At 42.5% G+C, this 26,258-nt stretch overlaps 1 protein-coding gene across 2 annotated transcripts in view; it reads right to left on the bottom strand.

Moving 5' to 3' along the window:
• Positions 1–26,258, bottom strand: part of LOC106583985 (microtubule-associated serine/threonine-protein kinase 2) — a 103,510-nt gene that overhangs the window by 11,206 nt on the left and 66,046 nt on the right. The window contains exon 4 of one of the 2 annotated variants that reach the window (XM_045706498.1): positions 17,216–17,417. The exons of the other annotated variant lie outside the window; for it this stretch is intronic. Coding sequence (XP_045562454.1) covers positions 17,340–17,417 — 78 coding nt within the window. The 3' untranslated portion in view covers positions 17,216–17,339. Of the gene's footprint in view, positions 1–17,215; positions 17,418–26,258 lie in introns of those variants that run through there. 2 annotated transcript variants of the gene reach the window in all.

The raw sequence follows: 26,258 nt of genomic DNA, 5'->3' as shown, positions 1-26,258 counted from the left end.
CCGACCGCAAGGCACTACAGAGGGTAGTGTGTACAGCCCAGTACATCACTGGGGCTAAGCTGCCTGCCATCCAGGACCTCTACACCAGGCGGTGTCAGAGGAAGGCCCTAAGAATTGTCAAAGACCCCAGCCACCCCAGACATAGACTGTTCTCTCTACTACCGCATGGCAAGCGGTACCGGAGTGCCAAGTCTAGGACAAAAAGGCTTCTCAACAGTTTTCATCCCCAAGCCATAAGACTCCTGAACAGGTCATCAAATGGCTACCCAGACTATTTGCACTGTGCCCCCCCCCCCAACCCCTTTTTTACGCTGCTGCTACTCTCTGTTTATCATATATGCATAGTCACTCTAACTATACATTCATGTACATACTAACTCAATTGGCCCGACTTACCGGTGTCTGTATGTAGCCTCGCTACTTTTATAGCCTTGCTACTGTTACTTTTTACTGTTTTTATTTCTTTACCTATCTATTGTTCACCTAATACCGTTTTTTCACTATTGGTTAGAGCCTGTAAGTAAGCATTTCACTGTAAGGTCTACACCTGTTGTATTCGGCGCACGAGACAAATAAACTTTGATTTGATTTATACCGGTGTCTTCTGTCTTTTGCCAGTGCGTCTTGTCTTGTCAACCAGTGTGTTTTTCCGTGCTCCTGGTTTTCCTAGTCTCTATTTTTCTAGTCCTCAGGTTCTGACCCTTTGCCTGCCCTGACACTGAACCAGCCTGGCTGATCTCGAGACTACTTGCCGCCCTGTACCTTCTGGAATCTGACCTGATTAATGAACTTCTGCCTGTCCTCGACCTGCCTCTTGCTTGCCCCTTGTTTTTCAATAAATATCAGACTCAAACCATCTGGGTCTTTCTCTGTGTCGTTATGATAACAAAATGTGGAAAAAGTCAAGGGATCTGAATACTTTCCGAATGCATTGTAGCTTGTTTCTGGTCACAGGTTCAGGAATGGGTAAAAACAAAAATTACAACATTCAAAATTAACCTTACAAATAGCAGTGTTGGGGGATTTTGAAAGCCATAGTCAGTTAATAAATAATATAACAATACTCGTAGGAAAGGTTTTCATCTTCAGCTCACAATCTGTGGATACTATACGATTAGGTGGTCGATAGTGATAGTGGCTGAGGGGTGGGATTAAGGAGCTTATGTGATTGCTCTATTTAAAAGTACCATGTATGTAAATCTAACAGAAAATCTGTAAAATATGTGTCCTCCAAAGAGGGGGGGAGGGGTGGTGGATGGGTTAATAATTAAACAATATATATATTTTTTTTGCTTCATGCATTATCTCATCCTGTAAAATGTTGTACATGTTCTTTGTTCTCTGACTTGATGAAAGATGATTAATCTCTCTTTTGGTTTCATTGGTAATACTTGCTGTATGTAGTCTGATCTTTTTGGGCGAGACTATGATCTATTAATTTTTAGGGTACTTCATGTTCATGCTTTGCCAAAATTAGGGGGCAGGGAGGAAACTTGCCAGAAGTGAACATGGGTAGTACAGTAGTAGCTAGCTAGCTAGAATGCATGGTTGATTCACATCATTGCCCTACTATCTTATCAGAGGAAATAAATAATTCTTCAGTGGGATAAGGAAATGTGCAGCCTTTAATTAGTTAACTTGTTAATTTATAACAAAAACATACGATTTTGAGTTGATAGCAAGCAAGCTAAAGTTATCTTGCTGGCTTTCCATGGGCTGAACAATGCAAGCTAATGTTAGTTGCTTCTTGCAAGCCACAACATCATAACGTTTAACAGGTTGCAGTTGTCGAATACAGGGTTTCACAAACTCTGTCCTGGGGCCCCTCCTGGGTGCACTTTTTGGTTATTGCCCTAGCCCTACACAGCTGATTCAAATAACCAACTCACCATCAAGCTTTGATTATTTTAATCCGGTGTATAGTGCTAGGACAAAAAACTAAACGTGCACCCAGGGGGGTGTGCCAGGCCCGAGCTTGGGAAACCCTGGCCTAATATTTCACTGGTTTTAGTGTAGAATGTTTGTTAATGTTTTGAAAATGTGTGTGATTTATGTGCCCTATTCATATTAGCGGCAAACGATGTCCAAGCTCCAAAGGTTTGTGCTGGTTTGTATGTGCGTTTTTGTTTATCACATTTGTCGTTCAATTTGAAACGGGGATATCCAACCAGCGTAGGGGGCCGCCTTGAAGTCTGAGGGCACAGCCCTTTCACTGTGGTTGCTTTGTGCTGAAACATCAAAGCAGCCGTTCCAGACTATCAAGTCAAGGATGTAGAGAGGCTGGTGTTAGCAAGATGATGCAGTCACCACTATGCTTGAAAATATGGAAAGTGGTACTCAGTAATCTGTTGTATTGGATTTGCTCCAAACAAGACTTTGTATGCAGGACAAAAATGTAATTTCTTTGCCACATTTTTTGCAGTATTACTTTACATTTACGCCATTTAGCAGATGCTCTTATTGCTCCTGTAAGTCGCTCTGGATTGGGTTAAGTGCCTTGCTCAAGGACACGTTGACAGATTTTTCACCTAGTCAGCTCGGGGATTCGAAATCTGTGCTTGAAATGTAATACTCGATTTATGGACCTTACAGATACTTGTATGTGTGGGGTACAGACATGAGGTAGTCATTCAAAAATCATGTTTACTACTATTGTTCTCTCTCTGGTACAGTATGAGAGATACCGTAGCTTAGGGAGAGCACAGGACAAAGTAACTGCAAGAAAGAGCAGAGCTATTCACAGCTACAGATGCAGCAGCACAACCACATTAGGGTGGAATATTTTCCCAGTATTTTACAAAGATTCCATCCCAAGAATAAATCCCTTTTCTCCCGAGTAACCCGGTATTTCCCGCCAAAACCGGAAGTCTCATTCAAAAGCATTATAAAGCGTAGAAATAGGTGTCACGGGTATCGTCGGTGAAGGAGGACCAAAATGCAGCAGGACTGTGTTTGTTCATTTTGAACATTTATTTAAATCAAAACGAACACAAAAACAACAAATAAGCGAACGAACGAACGAACGAACGAACGAACGAACGAACGAACGAACGAACGAACGATCCACTGACAGTCTGGCAAGGCACAAGGCTAACACAGAACAATCTCCCACAAATGACAAACACACCCTAATATATGGGACTCTCAATCAAAGGCAAATAGACAACACCTGCCTTCAACTGAGAGTCCCAACCCCAATTAACCAAACATAGAAACAGACACACTAGACTAAACATAGAATACATGAAAATCAAACAGTGCCCAAAAACCCCGGAATACTTAAATCAAATGCCCCTTCAACAAACACACCACCCCGAACCACATAAAACGAATACCCTCTGCCACGTCCTGACCAAACTACAATACCAATTAACCCTTATACTGGCCAGGACGTGACAATAGGCCTATGTCTTGATTTAAATAGAGCTTTGATCGTTTATGAGATCATCCAATAGGATAGGCTATATGACACAGGCTACTGCACATTAAGCATGACAAAAAAACATAAAAGCCCATAGATGTAGCTATATGGTCTCTTGGATAAATAAATGAAACTAGCTCCAGTAGGCTAATCTTTCTGATTTATTTTCATTACTGTACTGTACTGTATTATATGGACTGGAATTAGGCACATTGTTCAAACCACATTAAAGCAGGGAGAAAACATAAGATTCTGGTGCAGCACATGAGGCACACAAAGTTAAACGTATGGGCTAGCTAATTATTTGAATTTTGAAATATAATAGGGCCTATTTTTATAGTTAGTAGGCCGATGCATATATACAGATCATAATATTTCCTCTAATGTTATTAGCCTACCTCCTCTTTCTCTATTGTTGCTAAATTATTTCCTCGCTTTCAACAGTTAAATGAAATAAGCTTTGTCGTCATCATTCCAATGACATCCTTGAATAATATAGGACTAGAATTAGATGCAGAAATCTTTCACTTCTCTTCACAAAGATTGAATGGTTATGGGTCTAAATAAATAACTGCTATAGCCTACCACCATCGCATGTTCACTCTTCTTTCAAACTATCCGTGAGTTCTATTGGTTGTTGTATTTAACGTTCAGCAAAAAAAAACTGCTTGTGTCCCTCTTTGAATAGTCTATTGGTATAAGAAATGCTCAAACAATTATGTCCAGCAAGCTATTCTAGTCCAAGAGACAGCGGCTATAAATTAGAAGCTTATTATGCATAACCCATTATTCATTAGCTAAATATAAGGCTAATACTGCATTGAATGTATTACCTGAAAGAGGTAGGCTAGGACATCTATATATAGGGTTATATATCAATCTAGGACAGGGTTACCTAGGTTGGAGTTGATGGAGTTGGAGTTGATGGAGAGAAAAGAGCTCACGCGTGCAATGATTTAAAGTAACGGTATTTTAGTGATAGGCTGTTTTAAAACTCTGCAGTTGCCATAAAAAATAAAACAGTTCTTTACTATTAAAAAATAAGGTGACCACAAAAGCCGGATTGAGATGGGTAAATTACGCGCATTCGGTCTTTATATTACTGTTGCATAGGCTATGCTGCAGCAAATGTAGGCCTGCCTGTCACAAGAAAGAAAGTTACCATGATGAGATGATTGGTCTACATTCATTGTGAACTGCGCTCCATAATACGATGGGCTGAGTGTTGATGATTCTTCATGCAGAGGCCGTAGAGAAGCCATATTTAGACATCGCATATAATTTAACAGTTCCATTTCATGCCATGCTGTTCATATAAATAATGTATTCTAATTTACCGTTTTCTCAGTTATTTATCCTGGGAAAAGGGAGTGGTTTTGGGCAGTAAATCCTGGTAACCGGGTTCCCGCCATTAAACCCTAAACCACATCCATCAGTCCCTGTCATGGCTGTCAAACAGAGAGTCCACAGTGTCCGCTACTCCCTGACAGGTAGGCCCAGCAAGGGGCCACAGGAGAGAGGGGCCACAGGCTGGAGGGATGGAAGTTAGAATGGACTGGTGCTGGAGCAAGGGAGGGAGTTAGCGGTGGAGGTAAGGTGGGATACACTAATATAGATATCCAAGCCTTCAAACTTTATACCCTGTATAACATCATACATTATGAACTTCAAACAGAAAACCCTTTAAACCATACAGTTGAAGTCGGGAAGTTTGCATACACCTCAGCCAAATACATTTAAACTCAGTTTTTCACAATTGCTGACATTTAATACTAGTAAAAATTCCCTGTCTTAGGTCAGTTAGGATCACCACTTTATTTTAAGAATGTGAAATATCAGAATAATAATAGAGAGAATTATTTATTTCAGCTTTTATTTCTTTCATCACATTCCCAGTGGTTCAGAAGTTTACATACACTCAATTAGTATTGGTAGCATTGCCTTTAAATTGTTTAACTTGGGTCAAACGTTTTGGGTAGCCTTCCACAAGCTTCCCACAATAAGTTGGGTGAATTTTGGCCCATTCCTCCTGACAGAGCTGGTGTAACTGAGTCAGGTTTGTAGGCCTCCTTGCTCGCACATGCTTTTTCAGTTCTGCCCACAAATGTTCTATGGGATTGAGGTCAGGGCTTTGTGATGGCCACTCCAATACCTTGACTTTGTTGTCTACAACTTTGGAAGTATGCTTGGGGTCATTGTCCATTTGGAAGACCCATTTGCGACCAAGCTTTAACTTCCTGACTGATGCCTTGAGATGTTGCTTCAATATATCCACATAATTTTACTTCCTCATGAGGCCATCTATTTTGTGAAGTGCACCAGTCCCTCCTGCAGAAAAGCACCCCCACAACATGATGCAGCCACCGCCGTGCTTCATGGTTGGGATGATGTTCTTTGGCTTGCAAGCCTCCCCATTTTTCCTCCGAACATAACAATGGTCATTATGGCCAAACAGTTCTATTTTTGTTTCATCAGACCAGAGGACATTTCTCCAAAAAGTACGATCTTTGTCCCCATGTGCAGTTGCAAACCGTAGTCTGGCTTTTTTATGGCGGTTATGGAGCAGTGGCTTCTTCCTTGCTGAGCGGCCTTTCAGGTTATGTCGATATAGGACTCGTTTTACTGTGGATTTAGATACTTTTGTACCTGTTTCCTCTAGCATCTTCACAAGGTCCTTTGCTGTTGTTCTGGGATTGATTTGCACTTTTCGCACCAAAGTACGTTCATCTCTAGGAGACAGAGCGTGTCTCCTTCCTGAGTGGTATGACAGCTGCGTGGTCCCATGGTGTTTATACTTGCGTACTATTGTTTGTACAGATGAACGTGGTACCTTCAGGCGTTTGGAAATTGCTCCCAAGGATGAACCAGACTTGTGGACGTCTAAAATGTATTTTCTGAGGTCTTGGCTGATTTCTTTTGATTTTCCCATGATGTCAAGCAAAGAGGCACTGAGTTGGAAGGTAGGCCTTCCACATCCACAGGTACACAGGTGCTCCCAAGGATGAACCAGACTTGTGGAGGTCTATCAGAAGCTTCTAAAGCCTATCTGCAGCTTCTAAAGCCATGACACCATTTTCTGGAATTTTCCAAGCTGTTTAAAGGCACAGTCAACTTAGTGTATGTAAACTTCTGACCCACTGGAAATGTGATACAGTGAATTATAAGTGAAATAATCTGTCTGTAAACAATTGTTGGAAAAATGACTTGTGTCACGCACAAAGTAGATGTTCTAACCAACTTGCCAAAACTATAGTTTCTTAACAAAAAAATGGTGGATTGGTTGAAAAACAAATTTTAATGACTCCAACCGAAGTGTATGTAAACTTCCGACTTCAACTGTATATACAAATACAACCTGGATCCATTTCAGACACAAGATAGCTTACCTCAACCAGAGCAGCAGTAGAATATGATTGGTGCTACTGAAGGGTGGAATAAGCATGATGTAGAGTGTGATTGTTTCCCTAAGGGAAGAGAGGACCACAGATAGCACTACTAAACAAACACATCAGGGTAAATGACATGTCTGAGAAGAGAACAGGGTTGGAGATGATGAGAGAGATGAAGTGGAGGAAGAGATATGGAGTCAGCCAGGCGACTGAGACCCTATGTGCATCCCAAGTGACACCCTATTCACTATATAGGGCACTACTTTTGACCAGGGTCCATAGGGGTCTAGTCAAAAGTAGTGCACTATGTAGGGAAAAGGTTGCCATCCGGGATGCAGCCCTGGAGTGGCTCTTATTGCCACACTATGAACATGTTCCACTTTCTTTCCCACCACTTAATACTGACAAGGAAAGTAATAACAGTCTCAGTGGTATAGAAATGACTAGTTCAGAAATGTCCTTAGAGAAGAAAGGCTGTATCAACATAGTCATAGTTATTTGCTAGGTATTCAAATCTGTGAATTCATGACACAATGTCTATCTGGACAGACCCATATCGTTCAGACTTCTATCTACTTCCTTCGCAGTCGGAGCAGTAAAAACATACCATTAGGCATATATCACCATGGCAGAGAGTCAGGCAGGAGCCAAAGGCAGTATGATCATCTCGATAAATGATAGATCTATCTCTGAGCCCAGTGGTAGACAGCAGCAGTCACTGTGAAAGCTAGAACGACCGAAAGCTAATGAAGATCAATGATAGCTCATGTCAATACCGATAATCCCTGTCTAAGGCCCTAAGGGCTCTATTTTAACAAACCTAACGCAATGATAAATCTAGGCGGTAGCTCTATATGTTCAGGGGTATGTCTGAAATATGTTTGCTATTTTAACTGTTACAATTATCAGCACACTTGCTGGCATTGGCGCGAAAGGGCTGGGTTTTGATTACTAAACAAGTTGTGGGTGTGTCGAGGCTTGCCCTAACCAACTGCGCTCCCGCTACAATCAGCTTTCGGTTGGTCTTAAATATCCATACCAGCGCTGCCTGAAATTAGCACTTTTGATCACGCCTAAAATATTTCCAACCACTCCCATCTAAGCGCAAGCGTGCTGATGTTAGACAGATAAATTGCCGAACCTGACGTTAGGGCTGGAAAATGCCAGTGCGCCAGCTTTTACATGACGAAATTGCAATCTAACGTGCATTTGACACTAGCCCCGCCATTAACGCCAGACAAAAATAGAGCTCTAAGAGTCACACTGCACAATGGGCCTATTTCCCCTGAACCAACCAGGCAGTGAGACAGACCCATCCACATCTAGCCCCATCTGATGTGTTAATATCAAGGTCATGAAGCCAGTCGAGGCAGAGTCAGTGGTCAATAATTATTAAGGAAGAAGGTAATCAATAGAGCCCTGCTGCGTACAGTAGCTGCCGTCTTATAGATCAGATAGATGGTCAGTAATATCAAGCACACGGCTTGTCTAAACCTGGCCCATAGTCTCCTCTTCTAAACATATAGGAGGGACCATAGAGAACCTATTAAGTTACTATATTTATTTCTATGTATTCTAATTCCTAATTCTATGGGAGTAACTGAGGGACATAATGGGATCTCAAAAGAACAGGGGCAGTCGATAGGGCTTTGGGTAACTGTCCTCAGTGACCCGTCGAGCTGACCTGATCTGTGGTTGGGACAGGACGGGAGGCCAGCAAGAACTAAGAATACTTTGTATCTCATACAACTCATTCAAAGTGTAGCCTTACTAGCCCATAGACACAGATGTAGTTTGCAGTCATATGTCGTATGTAGTATAAATATATACATTTCACAAAGACTCTAGAGGGTATGTTCAAAGGCATGTGTCTGTTTGAAGAGAGACATAGGGTATCAGTTGAGAGGGGGAGGAGACAAGTGAACAGAGAGAGAGAGAGAGAGAGAGAGAGAGAGCAAGAAAGAGACAGGAAAAAAACAGAAATGTACAAAGAGGAGAGAGAAAGAGAGAGATGTATGGACCACAGGCTGACTGGAGCCTTTTACTAATTGATGTTTGACATTACCCTCAGTACCCTCAGTGTGTGGAGCTGCGGGACAGGCCAAACCCTACCGGATAAATCACAACCCCCAAAATGCGCTAATTTTATAAGGAACCTAATACCTCACTCTCTTAATTAAGCTCCATTCATTTAAAGTGGTGGGGAACCGTCTGTGTGTGTGTGTGTGTGTGTGTGTGTGTGTGTGTGTGTGTGTGTGTGTGTGTGTGTGTGTGTGTGTGTGTGTGTGTGTTTGCGCGTGCATGCATGTGTATTCTGAAAATAGTTATGGGAAAGCAGTCTTCCTAATTAGACCACTGGTTGGTTTCTGATTCATTCCTACGTGTGTCTCTCTCTGGTTTGGGTTAGAGACTAAGATTGGGCGATATCAACCTTTGTACTATCATGATTATGTACCCATAAAACAATGTGATATCCCTCGAAAATCAGTCTTCTCACGAAAACGTCTGTAGCATCCGAATGGTTTGGCCTACAAAACTAATTACCACCACTATATGGAAAGGGGAGACTCTCATGAACATGACGGTGGTAACCCATACAAATTAATGGAAGAAGGGAGGTGGTTTTGTGCCAACAAAAATAACCTTATTCCTCATGAGACTTTTTTTTGACTATCTTTATTTACATTTATGAATGTGTTATTCATTGTGTTTCTATGAGCTATAGCAGTGAAGGCCAAATTCTATATTTTATCAAATAATATAAAAAATATATAATTTGCTACGTAATGGGGTCCTAAAAATCTAAATCAAATAGCTAAATGATCCACGGTATAACCATCTTAAAGCAATTCCATATGTTAGCTTAGTAGTCAAGTTCAAATAGGCTAAACCATTGTCTGTCCCATCACAATGTCGACGATGGATGTCCAAATTAGAAAATATCACACTGCCTACAAAACACTATTACCCATGGTTCATGGGTGTGAGGCTTGATACAATTTACAAGACAGAGCGCTGGGCTAGCTGGTTGGTTTGTTGGCTGGCCGGCAGGCTAACGGCTCACTGGTATATTAAGGTTCAGTGCCTTCAGGAAGTATGTTACAGCCTGAATTCAATATTGATTAAATAAATAAAAACACAATACCCCATAATGACAGTGAAAACATGTTTTTAGAAGTTTTTGCAAATATATTGAAAATTAAAAACAGAAATATCACATTTACATAAGTATTCACACCCCGGAGTCAATACATGTTAGAATCACCTGGCAGTGATTACAGCTGTGAGTCTTTATTGGTAAGCCTCTAAGAGCTTTGCACAACTGGATTGTACAAATATGCACATTATTCTTGAAAAAATTCTTCAAGCTCTGTCGAGTTGGTTGTTGATCATTGCTAGATAGCCATTTTTATTTTATTTCTCACATGCGTTGAATACCTTACCGTGAAATGCTTACTTATGAGCCCTTAACCAACAATGCAGTTTTTTTATGTACTAAATAAACGAAAGTAAAACATTTTAAAATAATAATAACACAATAAAATAACAATAATAAGGCTATATATAGGGGGTACCGGTATCAAGTCAGTGTGTGAGGTTACAGGTTAGTCAAGGTAATTTCTACATGTAGGTAGGGATAAAGTGACTATGCATGGATAATAAACAGCGAGTAGCAGCAGTGTAAAAACAAAGGGGGGTGGTGTCAATGCAAATAGTCTGGGCGGCCATTTTATTCATTGTTCAGCAGTCTTATGGCTTGGGGATAGAAGCTGTTAAGGAGCCTTTTGGACCTAGACTTGGAGTCTTTGACAATTTTTGGGGCCTTCCTCTGACACCGCCTGGTATAGAGGTCCTGGATGTCAGGAAGCTTGGCCCCAGTGATGTACTGGGCCGTACGCACTACCCTCTGTAGCACCTTACGGTCGGATGCCGAGCAGTTGCCATACCAGGCGATGATGCAACCGGTCAGGATGCTCTCGATGGTGCAGCTGTAGAACCTTTTGAGGATCTGGGGACCCATGCCAAATCTTTTCAGTCTCCTGAGGGGGAAAAGGTGTTATCGTGCCCTCTTCACAACTGTCTTGGTGTGTTTGGACCATGATAGTTTGTTGGTGACGTGGACACCAAGGAACTTGAAACTCTCAACCCGCTCCACTATAGCCCACCAATGTGAATGGGGGCATGTTCGGCCCTTCTTTTCCTGTGGTCCATGATCACCTTCTTCGCGGGAGAGGTTGTTGTCCTAGCACCACATTGCCAGGTCTCTGACCTCCTCCCTATAGGCTGTCTCATCGTTGTCGGTGATCAGGCCTACCACCGTTGTGTCTTCAGCAAATTTAATGATGGTGTTGGAGTCGTGCTTGGCCACGGAGTCGTAGTTGAACAGGGAGTACAGGAGGGGATTAAGCACGCACACCTGAGGGGCCCCAGTGTTGAGGATCAGCGTGGCAGATGTGTTGTTGCCTACCCTTACCACCTGGGGGTGGCCCATCAGGAAATCCAGGATCCAGTTGCAGAGGGAGTTGTTTAGTCCCAGGGTCCTTAGCTTAGTGATGAGCTTTGTGGGCACTATGGTGTTGAAAGCTGAACTGTAGTCAATGAACAGCATTCTCACATAGGTGTTACTTTTGTCCAGGTGGGAAAGGGCAGAGTGGAGTGTGATTGCGTCATCTGTATGCGCTATGCAAATTGTAGTGGGTCTAGGATTTTCGGGATGATGGTGTTGATGTGTGCAATGACCAGCCTTTCAAAGCACTTCATGGCTACAGATGTGAGTGCTATGGGGCGGTAGTCATTTAAATAGGTTACCTTCGCTTTCTTGGGCACAGGGACTATGGTGGTCTGCTTGAAACATGAAGGTATTACAGACTCGGTCAGGGAGAGGTTGAAAATGTCAGTGAAGACACTTGCCTGTTGGTCCGCGCATGCTTTGAGTACACATCCTGGCAATCCGTCTGGCCCCGCGGCCTTGTGAATGTTGATATGTTTAAAGGTCTTGCTCACATCGGCTACGGATAGCATGATCACATAGTTGCCCGGAACAGCTGGTGCTCTCATGCATGCTTCAGTGTTGCTTGCCTTGGAGCGAGCATAAAAGTAATTTTGCTCATCTGGTAGGCTCGCGTCACTGGGTAGCTCGTTGCTGGAATTCCCTTTCTAGCCCATAATAGTTTGCAAGCCCTTCCACATCCGACGATCATCAGAGCTGGTGTAGTAGGATTCAATCTAAGTCCTGTATTGACACTTTGCCTCTTTGATGGTTCGTCTGTGGGCATAGTGGGATTTCTTATAAGCGTCTGGATTAGTGTTCTGCTCCTTGAAAGCGGCAGCTCTAGCCTTTATCATGGTGCGGACGTTGCCTGTAATCCATGGCTTCTGGTTGGGTTATGTATGTAGGGTCACTGTGGGGACAAAGTCGTCGATGCACTTTTTGATGAAGCTGGTGACTGAGGTGGTATACTCAATGTCATTGGATGAATCCCAGAACATATTCCAGTCTGTGCAAGCAAAACAGTCCTGTAGCGTAGCATCCACATCATCTGAACACTTCCGTATTGAGCGAGTCACTTGTACTCCCTGCTATAGTTTTTGCTTGTAAGCAGGAATCAGGATAGAATTGTGGTCAGGTTTTCCAAATGGTGGGCGAGGGAGACCTTTGTACGCGTCTCTGTGTGTGGAGTAAAGGTGGTCTAGAGTTTTTGTTCCTCTGGTTGCACATGACATGCTGGTAGAAATCAGGTAAAACGGGTTTAAGTTTGCCTGCATTAAAGCCCCCAGCAACTAGGAGTGCCGCTTCTGGATGAGCATTTTCTTGTTTACTTATGGCCTTATACAGCTCCTTGAGTGCGGTCTTAGTGCCAGAGTCGGTTTCTGGTGGTAAATACACGGCTATGAAAAATATAGATGAAAACTCTTGCTTGATAGTGTTGTCTACAGCTTATCATGAGGTACTCTACCTCAGGCGAGCAATATCTCAAGACTACCTTAATATTAGACATCGTGCACCAGCTGTTATTGACAAATAGACACACACCCCCACCCCTTGTCTTACCAGACGTAGCTGTTCTGTCCTGCCGATGCACGGAAACCCCAGCCAACTGTATATTATCCGTGTGGTCGTTCAGCCACGACTCTGTGAAACATAATATATTCCAGTTTTTAATGTCCCGTTGGTAGGATAGTCTCGAACGGAGCTCATCCAGTTTATTCTCCAGTGATTGCACATTGGCTAATAGAACGGATGATAGAAGCGGGTTACCCACTCGCCGACGAATTCTCACAAGGCATCCTGATCTCTGCCCCCTGTATTTCATTATTTTCTTCATGTGAATGACGGGGATTTGGGCCTTGTCTGGGAGCCACATTATATCCTTCATGTCCAACTCATTAAATAAAAAATCTACGTCCAGTTTGAGGAGTGTCATCACTGTTCTGATATCCAGAAGCTCTTTTCGGTCATAAGACGGTAGCATAAACATTATGTACAAAATACTAAAAAAACACACAAAATAGCACAATTGGTTAGGAGCCTGTAAAACAGCAGCCATCCCCTCTGGTGCCATTCTACATCTACATTAAGTCGAAACTGTAACTATAGGCCACTCACAAACATTCAATGTAGTCTTTGTAAGCAAGTCCAGTGTATATTTGGCCTTGTGTTTTAGGTTATTGTCCTGCTGGAGGGTGGATTTGTCTCCCAGTGTCTGTTGGAAAGTATTCCGTTTCTTTCTATCTTAAAAAACTGCTTAGTCCTTGCCGATGACAAGCATACCCATAACATTTTGCAGCTACCACCATGCTTCAAAATACAAAGAGTGGTACTCACTGGTGTTGGGAGTTGCCCCAAAAATAACGCTTTGTATTAACACATTTTTTGCAGTTTTACTTCAGTGCCTTATGGCAAACAGGATGCATGTTTTGGAATATTTTTTATTCTGTACAGGCTTCCTTGTTTTCACTGTCATTTAGGCAAGTATTGTGGAATAACTACAATGTTGTTGATGCATCCTCAGTTTTCACCTATTACAGCCATTAAACTCTGTAACTGTTTTAAAGTCACCATTGGCCTCATGGTGAAATCCCTGAGCGGTTTCCTTCCTCTCCGGCAACTGAGTTATGAAGATCGCCTGTATCTTTGTAGTGACTGGGCAAATTGATACACCATCCAAAGTGCAATTAATAACTTCGCCATGCTCAAATGGATATTCATTGTCTGCTTTTTAAAATGTTTCCTCATCTACCAATAGGTGCCCTTCTTTGCGAGGCATTGGAAAACCTCCCTGGTCTTTGTGGTTGAATCTATGTTTGAAATTCCCTGCTCAACTGAGGAATCTTACAGATAACTGTATGTGTGGGGTACAGAGATGATCAAAAATCATCTTAAACACTATTATTGCACACAGAGTGAGTCCATGCAACTTATTATCTGACTTGTTAACCTGTTGGGGCTAGGGGGCAGTATTGACACGGCCGGATAAAAAACGTACCCGATTTAATCTGGTTACTACTCCTGCCCAGTAACTAGAATATACATATCATTATTGGCTTTGGATAGAAAACACCCCAAAGTTTCTAAAACTGTTTGAATGGTGTCGGTGAGTATAACAGAACTCATATGGCAGGCAAAAACCTGAGAAGATTCCTTACAGGAAGTGCCCTCTCTGACAAGATCTTGTTCTTCTTGTCTCTGTTTATTGAAGACTGAGGATCTTTGCTGTAACGTGACACTTCCTACGGCTCCCATAGGCTCTCAGAGCCCGGGAAAAAGCTGAATGATATCGAGGCAGCCCCAGGCTAAAACACATTTGCACTTTTGGCAAGTGGCCGATCAGAGGACAATGGGCTTAGGCGCGTGCACGAGTCGACCCCATGCTTTATTTTCTTTCGTCTTTTTACCTAAACGCAGATTCCCGGTCGGAATATTATCGCTTTTTTACAAGAAAAATTGCATAAAAATTGATTTTAAACAGCGGTTGACATGCTTCGAAGTACGGTAATGGAATATTTAGAATTTTTTTGTCACGAAATGCGTCGTGCTCGTCACCCTTCTTTACCCTTTCGGATAGTGTCTTGAACGCACGAACAAAACGCCGCTGTTTGGATACAACTATGGATTATTTGGGACCAAACCAACATTTGTTATTGAAGTAGAAGTCCTGGGAGTGCATTCTGACGAAGAACACCAAAGGTAATAACATTTTTCTTATAGTAAATCTGACTTTGGTGAGTGCTAAACTTGCTGGGTGTCTAAATAGCTAGCCCTGTGATGCCGGGCTATCTACTTAGAATATTGCAAAATGTGCTTTCACCGAAAAGCTATTTTAAAATCGGACATATCGTGTGCATAGAGGAGTTCTGTATCTATAATTCTTAAAATAATTGTTATGCTTTTTGTGAACGTTTATCGTGAGTAATTTAGTAAATTTTTAGTAAATTCACCGGAAGTTTGCGGGGGGTATGCTAGTTCTGAACGTCACATGCTAATGTAAAAAGCTGGTTTTTGATATAAATATGAACTTGATTGAACAAAACATGCATGTATTGTATAACATAATGTCTGATTATTTCTGTCTGGGTACTCTGCTGACATAATCTGTTTTGCTTTCGTTGTAAAGCCTTTTTGAAATCGGACAGTGTGGTTAGATTAACGAGAGTCTTGTCTTTAAAATGGTGTAAAATAGTCATATGTTTGAGAAATTGAAGTAATAGCATTTCTAAGGTATTTGAATAACGCGCCACAGGATTCCACTGGCTGTTACGTAGGTGGGACGATTTCGTCCCGCCGACCCTAGAGAGGTTAAGCACAATTTTACTCCTAAACTTATTTAGGCTTGCCATAACAAAGGGATGGAATACTTATTGACTCAAGGAATTTCAGCTTTTCATTTTTTATTCATTTCTAAACATTTCTAAAAACATAATTCCACTTTGACACTATTGGGTATTTTGTGTAAAACCAGTGACTTTCTGATGGCACAGTAGATGACAGAGAGAGAGAGATGTAGAACACCCCTTAATTAGAGACGGACACATTGAGTGGATAAAGGAATCTCCGCTTGCTAGACTTCCTCAATCCCTGCATGCAATCAATCACCCTGTAAATCAACTACAACTCTGGGTGCTGGGTGCCTGTTATCAACCAAAGACAGGGGAGGAGAAGAGGATAGAGGGCTGTGTTTGTGTGTGTGGCCCATAAATAAAGCCACTAACCGCTCACGGCTACGCGACCGAGCCCAGTCTGAATTAAAGAGCCTGATTTGTGTGCCAATCTAAAGCAACTTGTGGAAAATCAATGAGTGTCAATTCTGAGGAGGGAGGGGTGGCAGAAGGGAGAAGGATGTGTTTGCCTTTTTGCCCGTGACAATGTTCAAGATTAAACTCTGCTGAACAAGAGGATTGAGCAAAGGAGAGGAGAGGGGGAAACGATAGAGATAGAGAGAGAGAGCGAGAGAGAGAGAGAATAGCAGAGCTCCCCGGTTCCTTCAGAAGGGTTTACTACAAAGCAAGATCAACAACTAAGCCAGTTAACTAAATATTATGAAATAACATTTTTTATAAAGATAAGCTTGAAATATTAATGGTCTGATTGACCCAACTAACCAAAAAACAAAGTTTAGCTTTCCTAATGAACCACAAAATGAGTAGTTATTTGTATTTGCTTATCAAAGCTAGCTGGCTAACTCATTGATCCTACTTTGTAGTATAACCCTCAGCTAGTATCCCAAACAAATTATTTACAACAAAGGTACACAGGCAACACACCTCCCCTCCCCGCCCCCCTCCCTTCCCCAAATATTACATCAAGGCAAGCCACATCAAGTCACTGCAATTTCAAACACAAAGACATTTCTAACATCAAAAAGTTGACAGAAAAAGTATTAACAAAAATGAAAGCACAAAAACACTGGCAGCGACAGCTTTGGGGGCATAAAGAAACACAATAATGAAAATATGAAAGCAACAAACAGCAAGCTGTTGGTTTGTTTGGGGCTCTGAGGTCTGTGTTAACTTTATACTTCATGAAAGGCTTTCTGACCGGAGCCTGAATAGTTGGTCTTGTTCCAGTAAACATATAGATCATAGAGGAAGAGCCTTCAGTAGTACCAATGTGGAGGAAGGGAAAAATCTGTTCAACACGATCAACATGTTTGAATAATACATTTGTGTTTGTGCTTTTGCTTAAAACATACCACTTCCGGGGCCTCCTGAGTGGCGCAGCGATCTAAGGCACTGAGGCGTTACTACACTAGGCGTCACTGAGTGCTTGAGGCGTCACTACAGACCTGGGTTCGATCCCAAGCTGTGTCACAACCGGCCGTGACCGGGAGTCCCATAGGGAGGAGCACAATTTGCTCAGCGTCGTCTGGGTTAGGGGAGGGTTTGGCCGAGGGGGGGCTTTACTTGACTCATTGTGCTCCAGTGACTCCTTGTGGTGGGCCAGGCACCTGAAGGCTGACGCTGGTCGTCAGTTGAACAGTGTTTCCTCCGGCACATTAGTGCAGCTGGCTTCCGGGTTAAGCGGGCAGGTGTTAAGTAGTGTGGTTTGGCGTGCCATGTTTCGGAGGATGCATGACTCGAGCTTCGCTTCTCCTGAGCCCATTGGGGAGCTGCAGAGATGAGACAAGATTGCAATTGGATATCACAAAATATATATATAGCTCTGGAAAAAATTAAGAGACCACTGCAAAATTATCAGTTTCTCTGGTTTTACTATTTATAGGTATGTGTTTGGGTAAAATGAAAAATTGTTGAATTCTATAAACTATTGACATTTCTCCAAAATTCCAAATGAAAATATTGTCATATAGAGCATTTCTTTGCAGAAAATGACAACTGGCTTGTAGGCCTCTCCAGGTCTCGCACCCACTGTGAAATTTGGTGGAGGATCGGTGATGTTCTGGGGTGCTTCAGCAAGGCTGCAATCGGGCAGATTTGTCTTTGTGAAGGACGCATAAATCATGCCACGTACAAGGTTGTCCTGGAAGAAAACTTGCTTCCTTCTGCTCTGACAATGTTCCCCAACTCTGAGGATTGGTTTTTCTAGCAGGACAATGCTCCATGCCACACAGCCAGGTCAATCAAGGTGTGGATGGAGGACCACCTGATCAAGACCCTGTCATGGCCAGCCCAATCACCAGACCTGAACACCATTGAAAACCTCTGGAATGTGATCAAGAGGAAGACGGATGGTCACAAGCCATCAAACAAATCCGAGCTGCTTGAATTTTTGCGCCAAGAGTGGCATAAAGTCATCCAACATCAATGTGAAAGACTGGTGGAGAGCATGCCAAGACGCATGAAAGCTGTGATTGAAAATCAGGGTTATTCCACCAAATATTGATTTCTGAACTCTTCCTAAGTTAAAACATTATTATGGTGTGGTTTAAAAATGAATATGAACTTATTTTCTTTGCATTACTCGAGGTCTGATAACACTGCATCGATTTTGTTATTTTGACCAGCTGTCATTTTCTGCAAAGAAAAGCTCTAAATGACAATATTTTTATTTGGAATTTGGGAGAAATGTTGTCAGTAGTTTATAGAATAAAACAAAAATTTTCATTTTACCCAAACACACACCTATAAATAGTAAAACCAGAGAAACTGATCATTTTGCAGCAGTCTCTTAATTTTTTCCAGAGCTATGTATATATACATTTGAGTCATTTAGCAGACGCTCTTATCCAGAGCGACTTACAGTAGTGAATGCATACATTTCATGCAATTTTTGGGGTTTTGTACTGGCCCCCCGTGGGAATCAAACCCACAACCCTGGCGTTGCAAACACCATGCTCTACCAACTGAGCCACAGGGAACTACTATATATACACACACAGATATACACTGCTCAAAAAAATAAAGGGAACACTAAAATAACACATCCTAGATCTGAATGAATACAATAATCTTATTAAATACTTTTTTCTTTACATAGTTGAATGTGCTGACAACAAAATCACACAAAAATAATCAATGGAAATCCAATTTATCAACCCATGGAGGTCTGGATTTGGAGTCACACTCAAAATTAAAGTGGAAAACCACAATACAGGCTGATCCAACTTTGATGTAATGTCCTTAAAACAAGTCAAAATGAGGCTCAGTAGTGTGTGTGGCCTCCGCGTGCCTGTATGACCTCCCTACAACGCCTGGGCATGCTCCTGATGAGGTGACGGATGGTCTCCTGAGGGATCTCCTCCCAGACCTGGACTAAAGCATCCGCCAACTCCTGGACAGTCTGTGGTGCAACATGGCGTTGGTGGATGGAGCGAGACATGATGTCCCAGATGTGCTCAATTGGATTCAGGTCTGGGGAACGGGCGGGCCAGTCCATAGCATCAATGCCTTCCTCTTGCAGGAACTGCTGACACACTCCAGCCACATGAGGTCTAGCATTGTCCTGCATTAGGAGGAACCCAGGGCCAACTGCACCAGCATATGGTCTCACAAGGGGTCTGAGGATCTCATCTCGGTACCTAATGGCAGTCAGGCTACCTCTGGCAAGCACATGGAGGGCTGTGCGGCCCCAAAGAAATGCCACCCCACACCATGACTGACCCACCGCCAAACCGGTCATGCTGGAGGATGTTGCAGGCAGCAGAACGTTCTCCACGGCGTCTCCAGACTCTGTCACGTCTGTCACGTGCTCAGTGTGAACCTGCTTTCATCTGTGAAGAGCACAGGGCGCCAGTGGCGAATTTGCCAAACTTGGTGTTCTCTGGCAAATGCCAAACATCCTGCACTGTGTTGGGCTGTAAGCACAACCCCCACCTGTGGACGTCGGGCCCTCATACAACCCTCATGGAGTCTGTTTCTGACCGTTTGAGCAGACACATGCACATTTGTGGCCTGCTGGAGGTCATTTTGCAGAGCTCTGGCAGTGCTCCTCCTGCTCCTCCTTGCACAAAGGTGGAGGTAGCGGTCCTGCTGCTGGGTTGTTGCCCTCCTACGGCCTCCTCCACGTCTCCTGATGTACTGGCCTGTCTCCTGGTAGCACCTCCATGCTCTGGACACTACGCTGACAGACACAGCAAACCTTCTTGCCACAGCTCGCATTGATGTGCCATCCTGGATGAGCTGCACTACCTGAGCCACTTGTGTGGGTTGTAGACTCCGTCTCATGCTACCACTAGAGTGAAAGCACCGCCAGCATTCAAAAGTGACCAAAACATCAGCCAGGAAGCATATGAACTGAGAAGTGGTCTGTGGTCACCACCTGCAGAACATCTCCTTTATTGGGGGTGTCTTGCTAATTGCCTATAATTTCCACATGTTGTCTATTCCATTTGCACAACAGCATGTGAACTGTATTGTCAATCAGTGTTGCTTCCTAAGTGGACAGTTTGATTTCACAGAAGTGTGATTGACTTGGAGTTACATTGTGTTGTTTAAGTGTTCCCTTTATTTTTTTGAGCAGTATATATATACACATATACACACACATATATATACACACATATATATATATATATGCACACACACACATATATATATATATATATACACACACACACATATACATATTATATATATATATATATACACACACACACACACACACACACATATATAATATATATACACACACACACAACATATATATATATATATATAAACACACACACACACACACACACACATATATATATATATATACACACACACACATATATATACATATATATATATATATATATATATATATATATATATATATATATATATGCACACACACACACACACACACACACACAGTACCAGTCAAAAGTTTGTATACACCTACTCATTCAAGGGTTTTTCTTTATTTTTACTATTTTCTACATTGTAGAATAATTGTGAAGACATCAAAACTATGAAATAACACATATGGAATCATGTGTTAAACAAATCAAAATATATTTTAGATTCTTCAAAGTAACCACCCTTTGCCTTGAGCTTTTGCCTTGAACCACACTTTGCCTTGAACCACACTTTCCCTTGAGCTTTGCACACTCTTGGCATTCTCTCAACCAGCTTTGAAAGTTTCTTCAAGTGCAGTCGCAAAAACCAAGCGCTATGATGAAACTGGAGTTACATTCGAGTTACCAGCCTCAGAAATCGGCAATTAACTGCACCTCAGATTGCAGTCCAAATAAATGCTTCACAGAGTTCAAGTAACAGACACATCCCAACATCAACTGTTCAGAGGAGACTGTGTGAATCAGGCCTTCATGGTCGAATTCATGCAAAGAAACCACCTCTAAAGGACACCAACAAGAAGAAGACACTTGCTTGGGCCAAGAAACACGAGCAGTGCACATTTGACTGGTGGAAATCTGTCTTTTGGTCTGATGAGTCCAAATTTGAGATTTTTGTTTCCAACCACCGTGTCTTTGTGAGACGCATAGTAGGTGAACGGATGATCTTCGAAGCATGGAGAAGGAGATGTGATGATGTGGGGGGTGCTTCGCTGGTGACACTGTCAGTGATTTATTTAGAATTCAAGGCACACTTAACCAGCATGGCTACCACAGCATTCTGCAGCGATACGCCATCCCATCTCGTTGCGCTTAGTGGGACTATCATTGGCTTTCAACAGGACAATAACCAAAAACACACCTCCAGGCTGTGTAAAGGCTATTTGACCAAGAAGGAGAGTGATGGAGTGCTGCATCAGATGACCTGGCCTCCACAATCACCCAACCTCAACCCAATTGGGATGGTTTGGGATGAGTTGGAACCGCAGAGTGAAGGAAAAGCAGCCAACAAGTGCTCAGCATATGTGGGAACTCCTTCAAGACTGTTGGAAAAGAGAGAATGCCAAGAGTGTGCAAAGCTGTCATCAAGGCAAAGGGTGGCTACTTTGAAGAATCTCAAATATAAAATATATTTTGATTTGTTTAACACTTTTATATAAAAAATAAAATAACATACCAGCTCCCAAATCAGTCAGTCGGCTACGAGCCAAACAAAGACAGCTCCTGCTATTGATTAGAGCTGACACATGAAGCTGGTGAAAGGAAAATAGAAAAACAGGGAAAAGTGAATCCATTCAGAGACAACACCTCTTGATAGTTGCCAAGGCGACGCGGGGTGTCTTTTGTTTGTGCATGCTGTGTGCTGCGCTAGCTCTGTGGAGAGATAGATATGGTCTCAGCACTCCTAGGCAACGGAACGGAATCCAGGAGTGGCATCTTCTTGACCCCACATCAACACTGCAGCCGGGCTGATTAGAGTGAGATTGAGAGGCAAACCAGCTCAGGCATAGCTGATGGATGATGTGGTTAAGCGGGGGAAGGATACGGCTCTGTGTGTGTGTGTTGTGACGGCCCTGAATTTGTCTGAACCGTCTCAGTGCTTTTCCTGCCGATGGGGCACTTCCCTTTCAATTCTATATTGAAAAGCCAACATCATCTGCGCAAAAGGGTTTGTGCAGTGGCGCAAGTGAGGAAGTGTTCAACCCTCAGCTTGGAAGCTTGTTGATACCCAGTTTGTTTTGTTGTATTTAAAAGTGTGTACTGTAACCATGTTGCAAGATCAACCAGTATCTTTGTTGGTCTCCACTGTACTCTGTGGCATTTCTCCACTGGAAATCTGTATGGCAGATTGGATTATCTGATTGACTACAACTTTTTTACATACAGTATTTCATTTGTTTTAGTGTGATTTATACTGTGTTGGTTTATGTGTTCAGTTGTAGGTGAAGACTACTGAGATTTCTGATAACCTTTATTATGTGTGGAAGGGGAGTTTATTGCAATGTGATTGTATGAATGAGCCCGGTTTTTACGTATCACATTCTGGAAGGACATTTGCGTGACTGAGGTCACTTGGGTTTCCTGCACTCTTTTACCGGGCTGGACATTTTTGTTATGCCCGAGGTACGGGACATTTACCAGTGAACCAAGGTTGTTTCTATTTTTGTGACTTGATTATGTGATTTATTGTGATAATACAACAAACACAAAAGAAAAGGGGTATTGAAGTTATTTCTGATGTTTTAAGGGTTTATGAAAAGTGTATTTCCATATTGACTTTTACATGAGTACTTTGTATTGGTGTAGACTTGACGGACTAGACAGGACTCAATCCCTCACAAACAAAAAGGAGAAATGTATATTTTCTCTGGTAGGCACAACCTACCTGACACCCCCCCCACAAAAAAAACTTAAGTCAAAACTGCTACAGTGTGTGTGTGTGTGTGTGTGTGTGTGTGTGTGTGCGCGCGCGTGAGAGAGAGAGAGAGAGTTCAGGTCATCAGTTACTGAACTTTCTCGCTCCAGTGAAGTCAGCACCATACATCATTAAGGTAAGGCTCCTTCCACTTCCATCACCTCCCACACCAACAACCCAGGCATAGAGCCTAACCAGCCTAACCAAAGGACTGTAAGGGACATGAACAGGAATCACCAATCCCACCAAAAGGTAGATGTATAAAGGTAATATAAACTCAATAGTGTAGTATTTCTGTACTGAGAATGTCACAATAAAACTTAATAAAACACGTTAATGTCCTCCCATTTGTTACTCAATGTCATTCTCCAATCACCTTGAAGGCTGAAAATAGACCAGACTCATTCCAGGTTCATTAATTTATTCCCTCCCAGCAGTAGCAGACAGACGGGGAGGGACAGGCCCTGAAGCCTGGGGCACGGGTACAGCTGTGCCAGCCATGTGTGCCCCCTTTCCTGGCCATCAGTCTTCTGCTACAGCTTCTAGTTCCAGACACCCTAGCCCCCACACTGGGCTAGACAGAAAGGACACATAGCCCTACATACACAACAGTACACAGTACACACAGTTGCTCAAGCTCTGCTCTTGTCCCATCTTGATTACTGTACGGTAATATTGTTAAGTGCAGCAAAGAAAGACATAGCAAAGCTGCAGCTGACTCAAAACAGAGCAGCATGTCTTGACTAACATCTAACAGCAACAACATGCATGCCAGTCTTTCCTGGTTGAGGGTTGACAAGATATTAACTGCTTCTCTTTCAGTTTTTATGAGGTATTACTGTAATGAAAATAATCAAATAACATTCAGCTCAGACATCCATACATAACCCATAAGACATGTCACCAGGGGTCTCTTCACAGCCTCCACATCCAAAACAAAACAGCAAACTATTTTATTAAAGAACATTTCATTGAATGGCGAGGACTGAGGGAACACACACAAACACACGCACACACAGACACACATCATTTTTTTTAGCTGTATTGTTTGTATATATTTGTATTTCAAATTTGTGTGACTGTCCTTGTCTATCAGTGTTTTGTTATTTGTCATGTTTTGGGTTTTTTGTGGACTCCGCTTAGCTTATCTGCTAGGCTAGCTCTCTGCTTTTGCTCTGTTCTGTGAGTTTGAGGTAGGGTGTAGAACAGAACAGAGGGCCTGGCTGTGTCTCTGTACCAGGGATGAGAATGGGGGTTCGGGGATGGGCAGAGAGGAAGGCTGCGTGTCTCATTGCCCGCTGTGTTGCCTTCACACTAGAAGTGCCCTTGGAGAGGAAGGACTGAGAGTGTAGGAGACAGTCACAGCCAGGCTCACCTGCAGACAGTACACTGGGCTCCAGCATCCACAAGTGGTTAACTGGAGAGTGGAGACGTCTGTGGTTTCATCTGACTTGAAATGTAATATGCAAAGTCAAATTTTCATGGCCTACATGTCCTAGAGTTCTCAAAGTCTAAGGACTTTAATGGATAACTAGCTAATCTGGAATCTCATTGCCCATCGCAGAGTTGTACAAACAAAGAGAGATCCACCCCTCATTAATGTCTGCTAAATCAAAGCCCTTCCATAGCATGCCCTTCTAGAGATGGCAATGGAAGCCAGATGGTTCCTTGGAATTAATCCACTGTTTATGTGAGCTACGCTGAGGCCAAGCCTCCAAGTCCTAGATAGCTACTAAAGATGGATAACTCTGATGCACACTGAACTCGTGCCCACACACACACCTCTACAGTCAACAGCACAGCTGCCTGCAGGTGGCCTTGTTTGGAGCGAAATCCAAGGGGTAAAACATCAAGACCCGGAGAAAGGGAGGGATAGAGGGAGAGAACAAAAGAGAAAAGGGGGAGGATAGGTGAGAAAAGGCAGTAAAGAAGCAAAGCAAAAGACTGTTCTCACTAGCTAACCACTACCTTGTTCAATGGTCACAGTCAGAGGCGACAGGCCATTATGGAACAGCTGGGGGTGGTGGTTATGGAATGAATGGAATGACAGCCACTGTGTGTTAATACTGTTAGTGTTCAGGTAGCGGTGTGTTGGTGGAGGAAAGAGAGAAAGAATTGTGTTGTCATGGTGAGAAAGTAGAGTGTACAAAGTCAGAGTTTAATAGAATCCTACTGACAATTACCACCGTCACAGGTCACTGCAATACAGATAAATCTATTTCATCTATTTCTAAGGGCTTGGGATCCAAGGGTTATCGTTTTACATGTAATCAATGAAATGCTACATCAATAATTCATATTAGGAGAACTCAGAAGGCTTCTATGAACAGAATCATGAAACCCAAAGAAAGGCTTTGGCTGAAAATACCGTGGCACTGCCAAGCACAGGTCAATTCAGCTGTAGCTTATAGACCTTTCTTTAACAGCTTTTTGAAGAGAAACGGAAGTGAGCCTTGGAACCCCAAAGAACTTCCGGTGCATTTGTAAACAGCTGGTCTGTTGCGGCTGTAAACAGTTTAAAACTTGCCTGCATGGATAGTAACGTTAGCAGCAGGAGGTGGCGGCACCAGGATAATGTGTAGCACACGGGTAAGTTGTTTATTATGTTAACCATCTATTTCTAGGTAACGTCAGGATAGACAGACATCCAATGTTTTGCGTTAGCGTGATCTGCTAAAAACAACAATGTGTCAGCTACCTAGATTTCCGGTCGCAAAGAGAGAGCTTTGACAATAAAAAAAAACACAATGCAACGAAATATCAAATGCCACATCACTTGAGAATATTAAAGCAAGTCCTGGTCTAATTTCTATGTTTCCTAACCTCAGACATAGAGACCTGTGAAAGCTGCTAAACCCAGTCTACGGATGAAGGGCTCAAAGAAAGTTCCAAGTCCTGGAGAGACTGAAGGGTATCTCCAATGGGTTATATATGCTATTGGTTTAGTGTAAGAATTGGTTGTTGGACTATAAAAATACTGTTCAAAGTAACAATGCATAGACCTAGAACATGCATAGCCAACCTTGCTCCTAGAGATCTAGCTATTGGGAGTGCAGGTTTCTGTTCCAGCCCAGCCCTGACATTCTGCTTATTATTCATTTAACTTTTCAATCATTTCGTTTTGGAGTAAGATGGATGTCTAAACCCACGAACCATTTACCATCTTTGTATGATATGAAATAAAGTGTTGATTCCTTGAATTAAGTATAGTAGTCAGTGTACATGTCTGTTTGTTATTTGACTGTCACTCTCATTTTGTCTGATATTGCACAGATGTGCAGCTGAAGCTGATGTCC

The sequence above is a fragment of the Salmo salar genome, chromosome ssa23 (assembly GCF_905237065.1).
Source record: "Salmo salar chromosome ssa23, Ssal_v3.1, whole genome shotgun sequence".
Classification (NCBI taxonomy): Eukaryota; Metazoa; Chordata; class Actinopteri; order Salmoniformes; family Salmonidae; genus Salmo; species Salmo salar.
The sequence above is the reverse complement of the archived record's forward strand: the minus strand, read 5'-3'. Positions and strand labels throughout refer to the sequence as shown.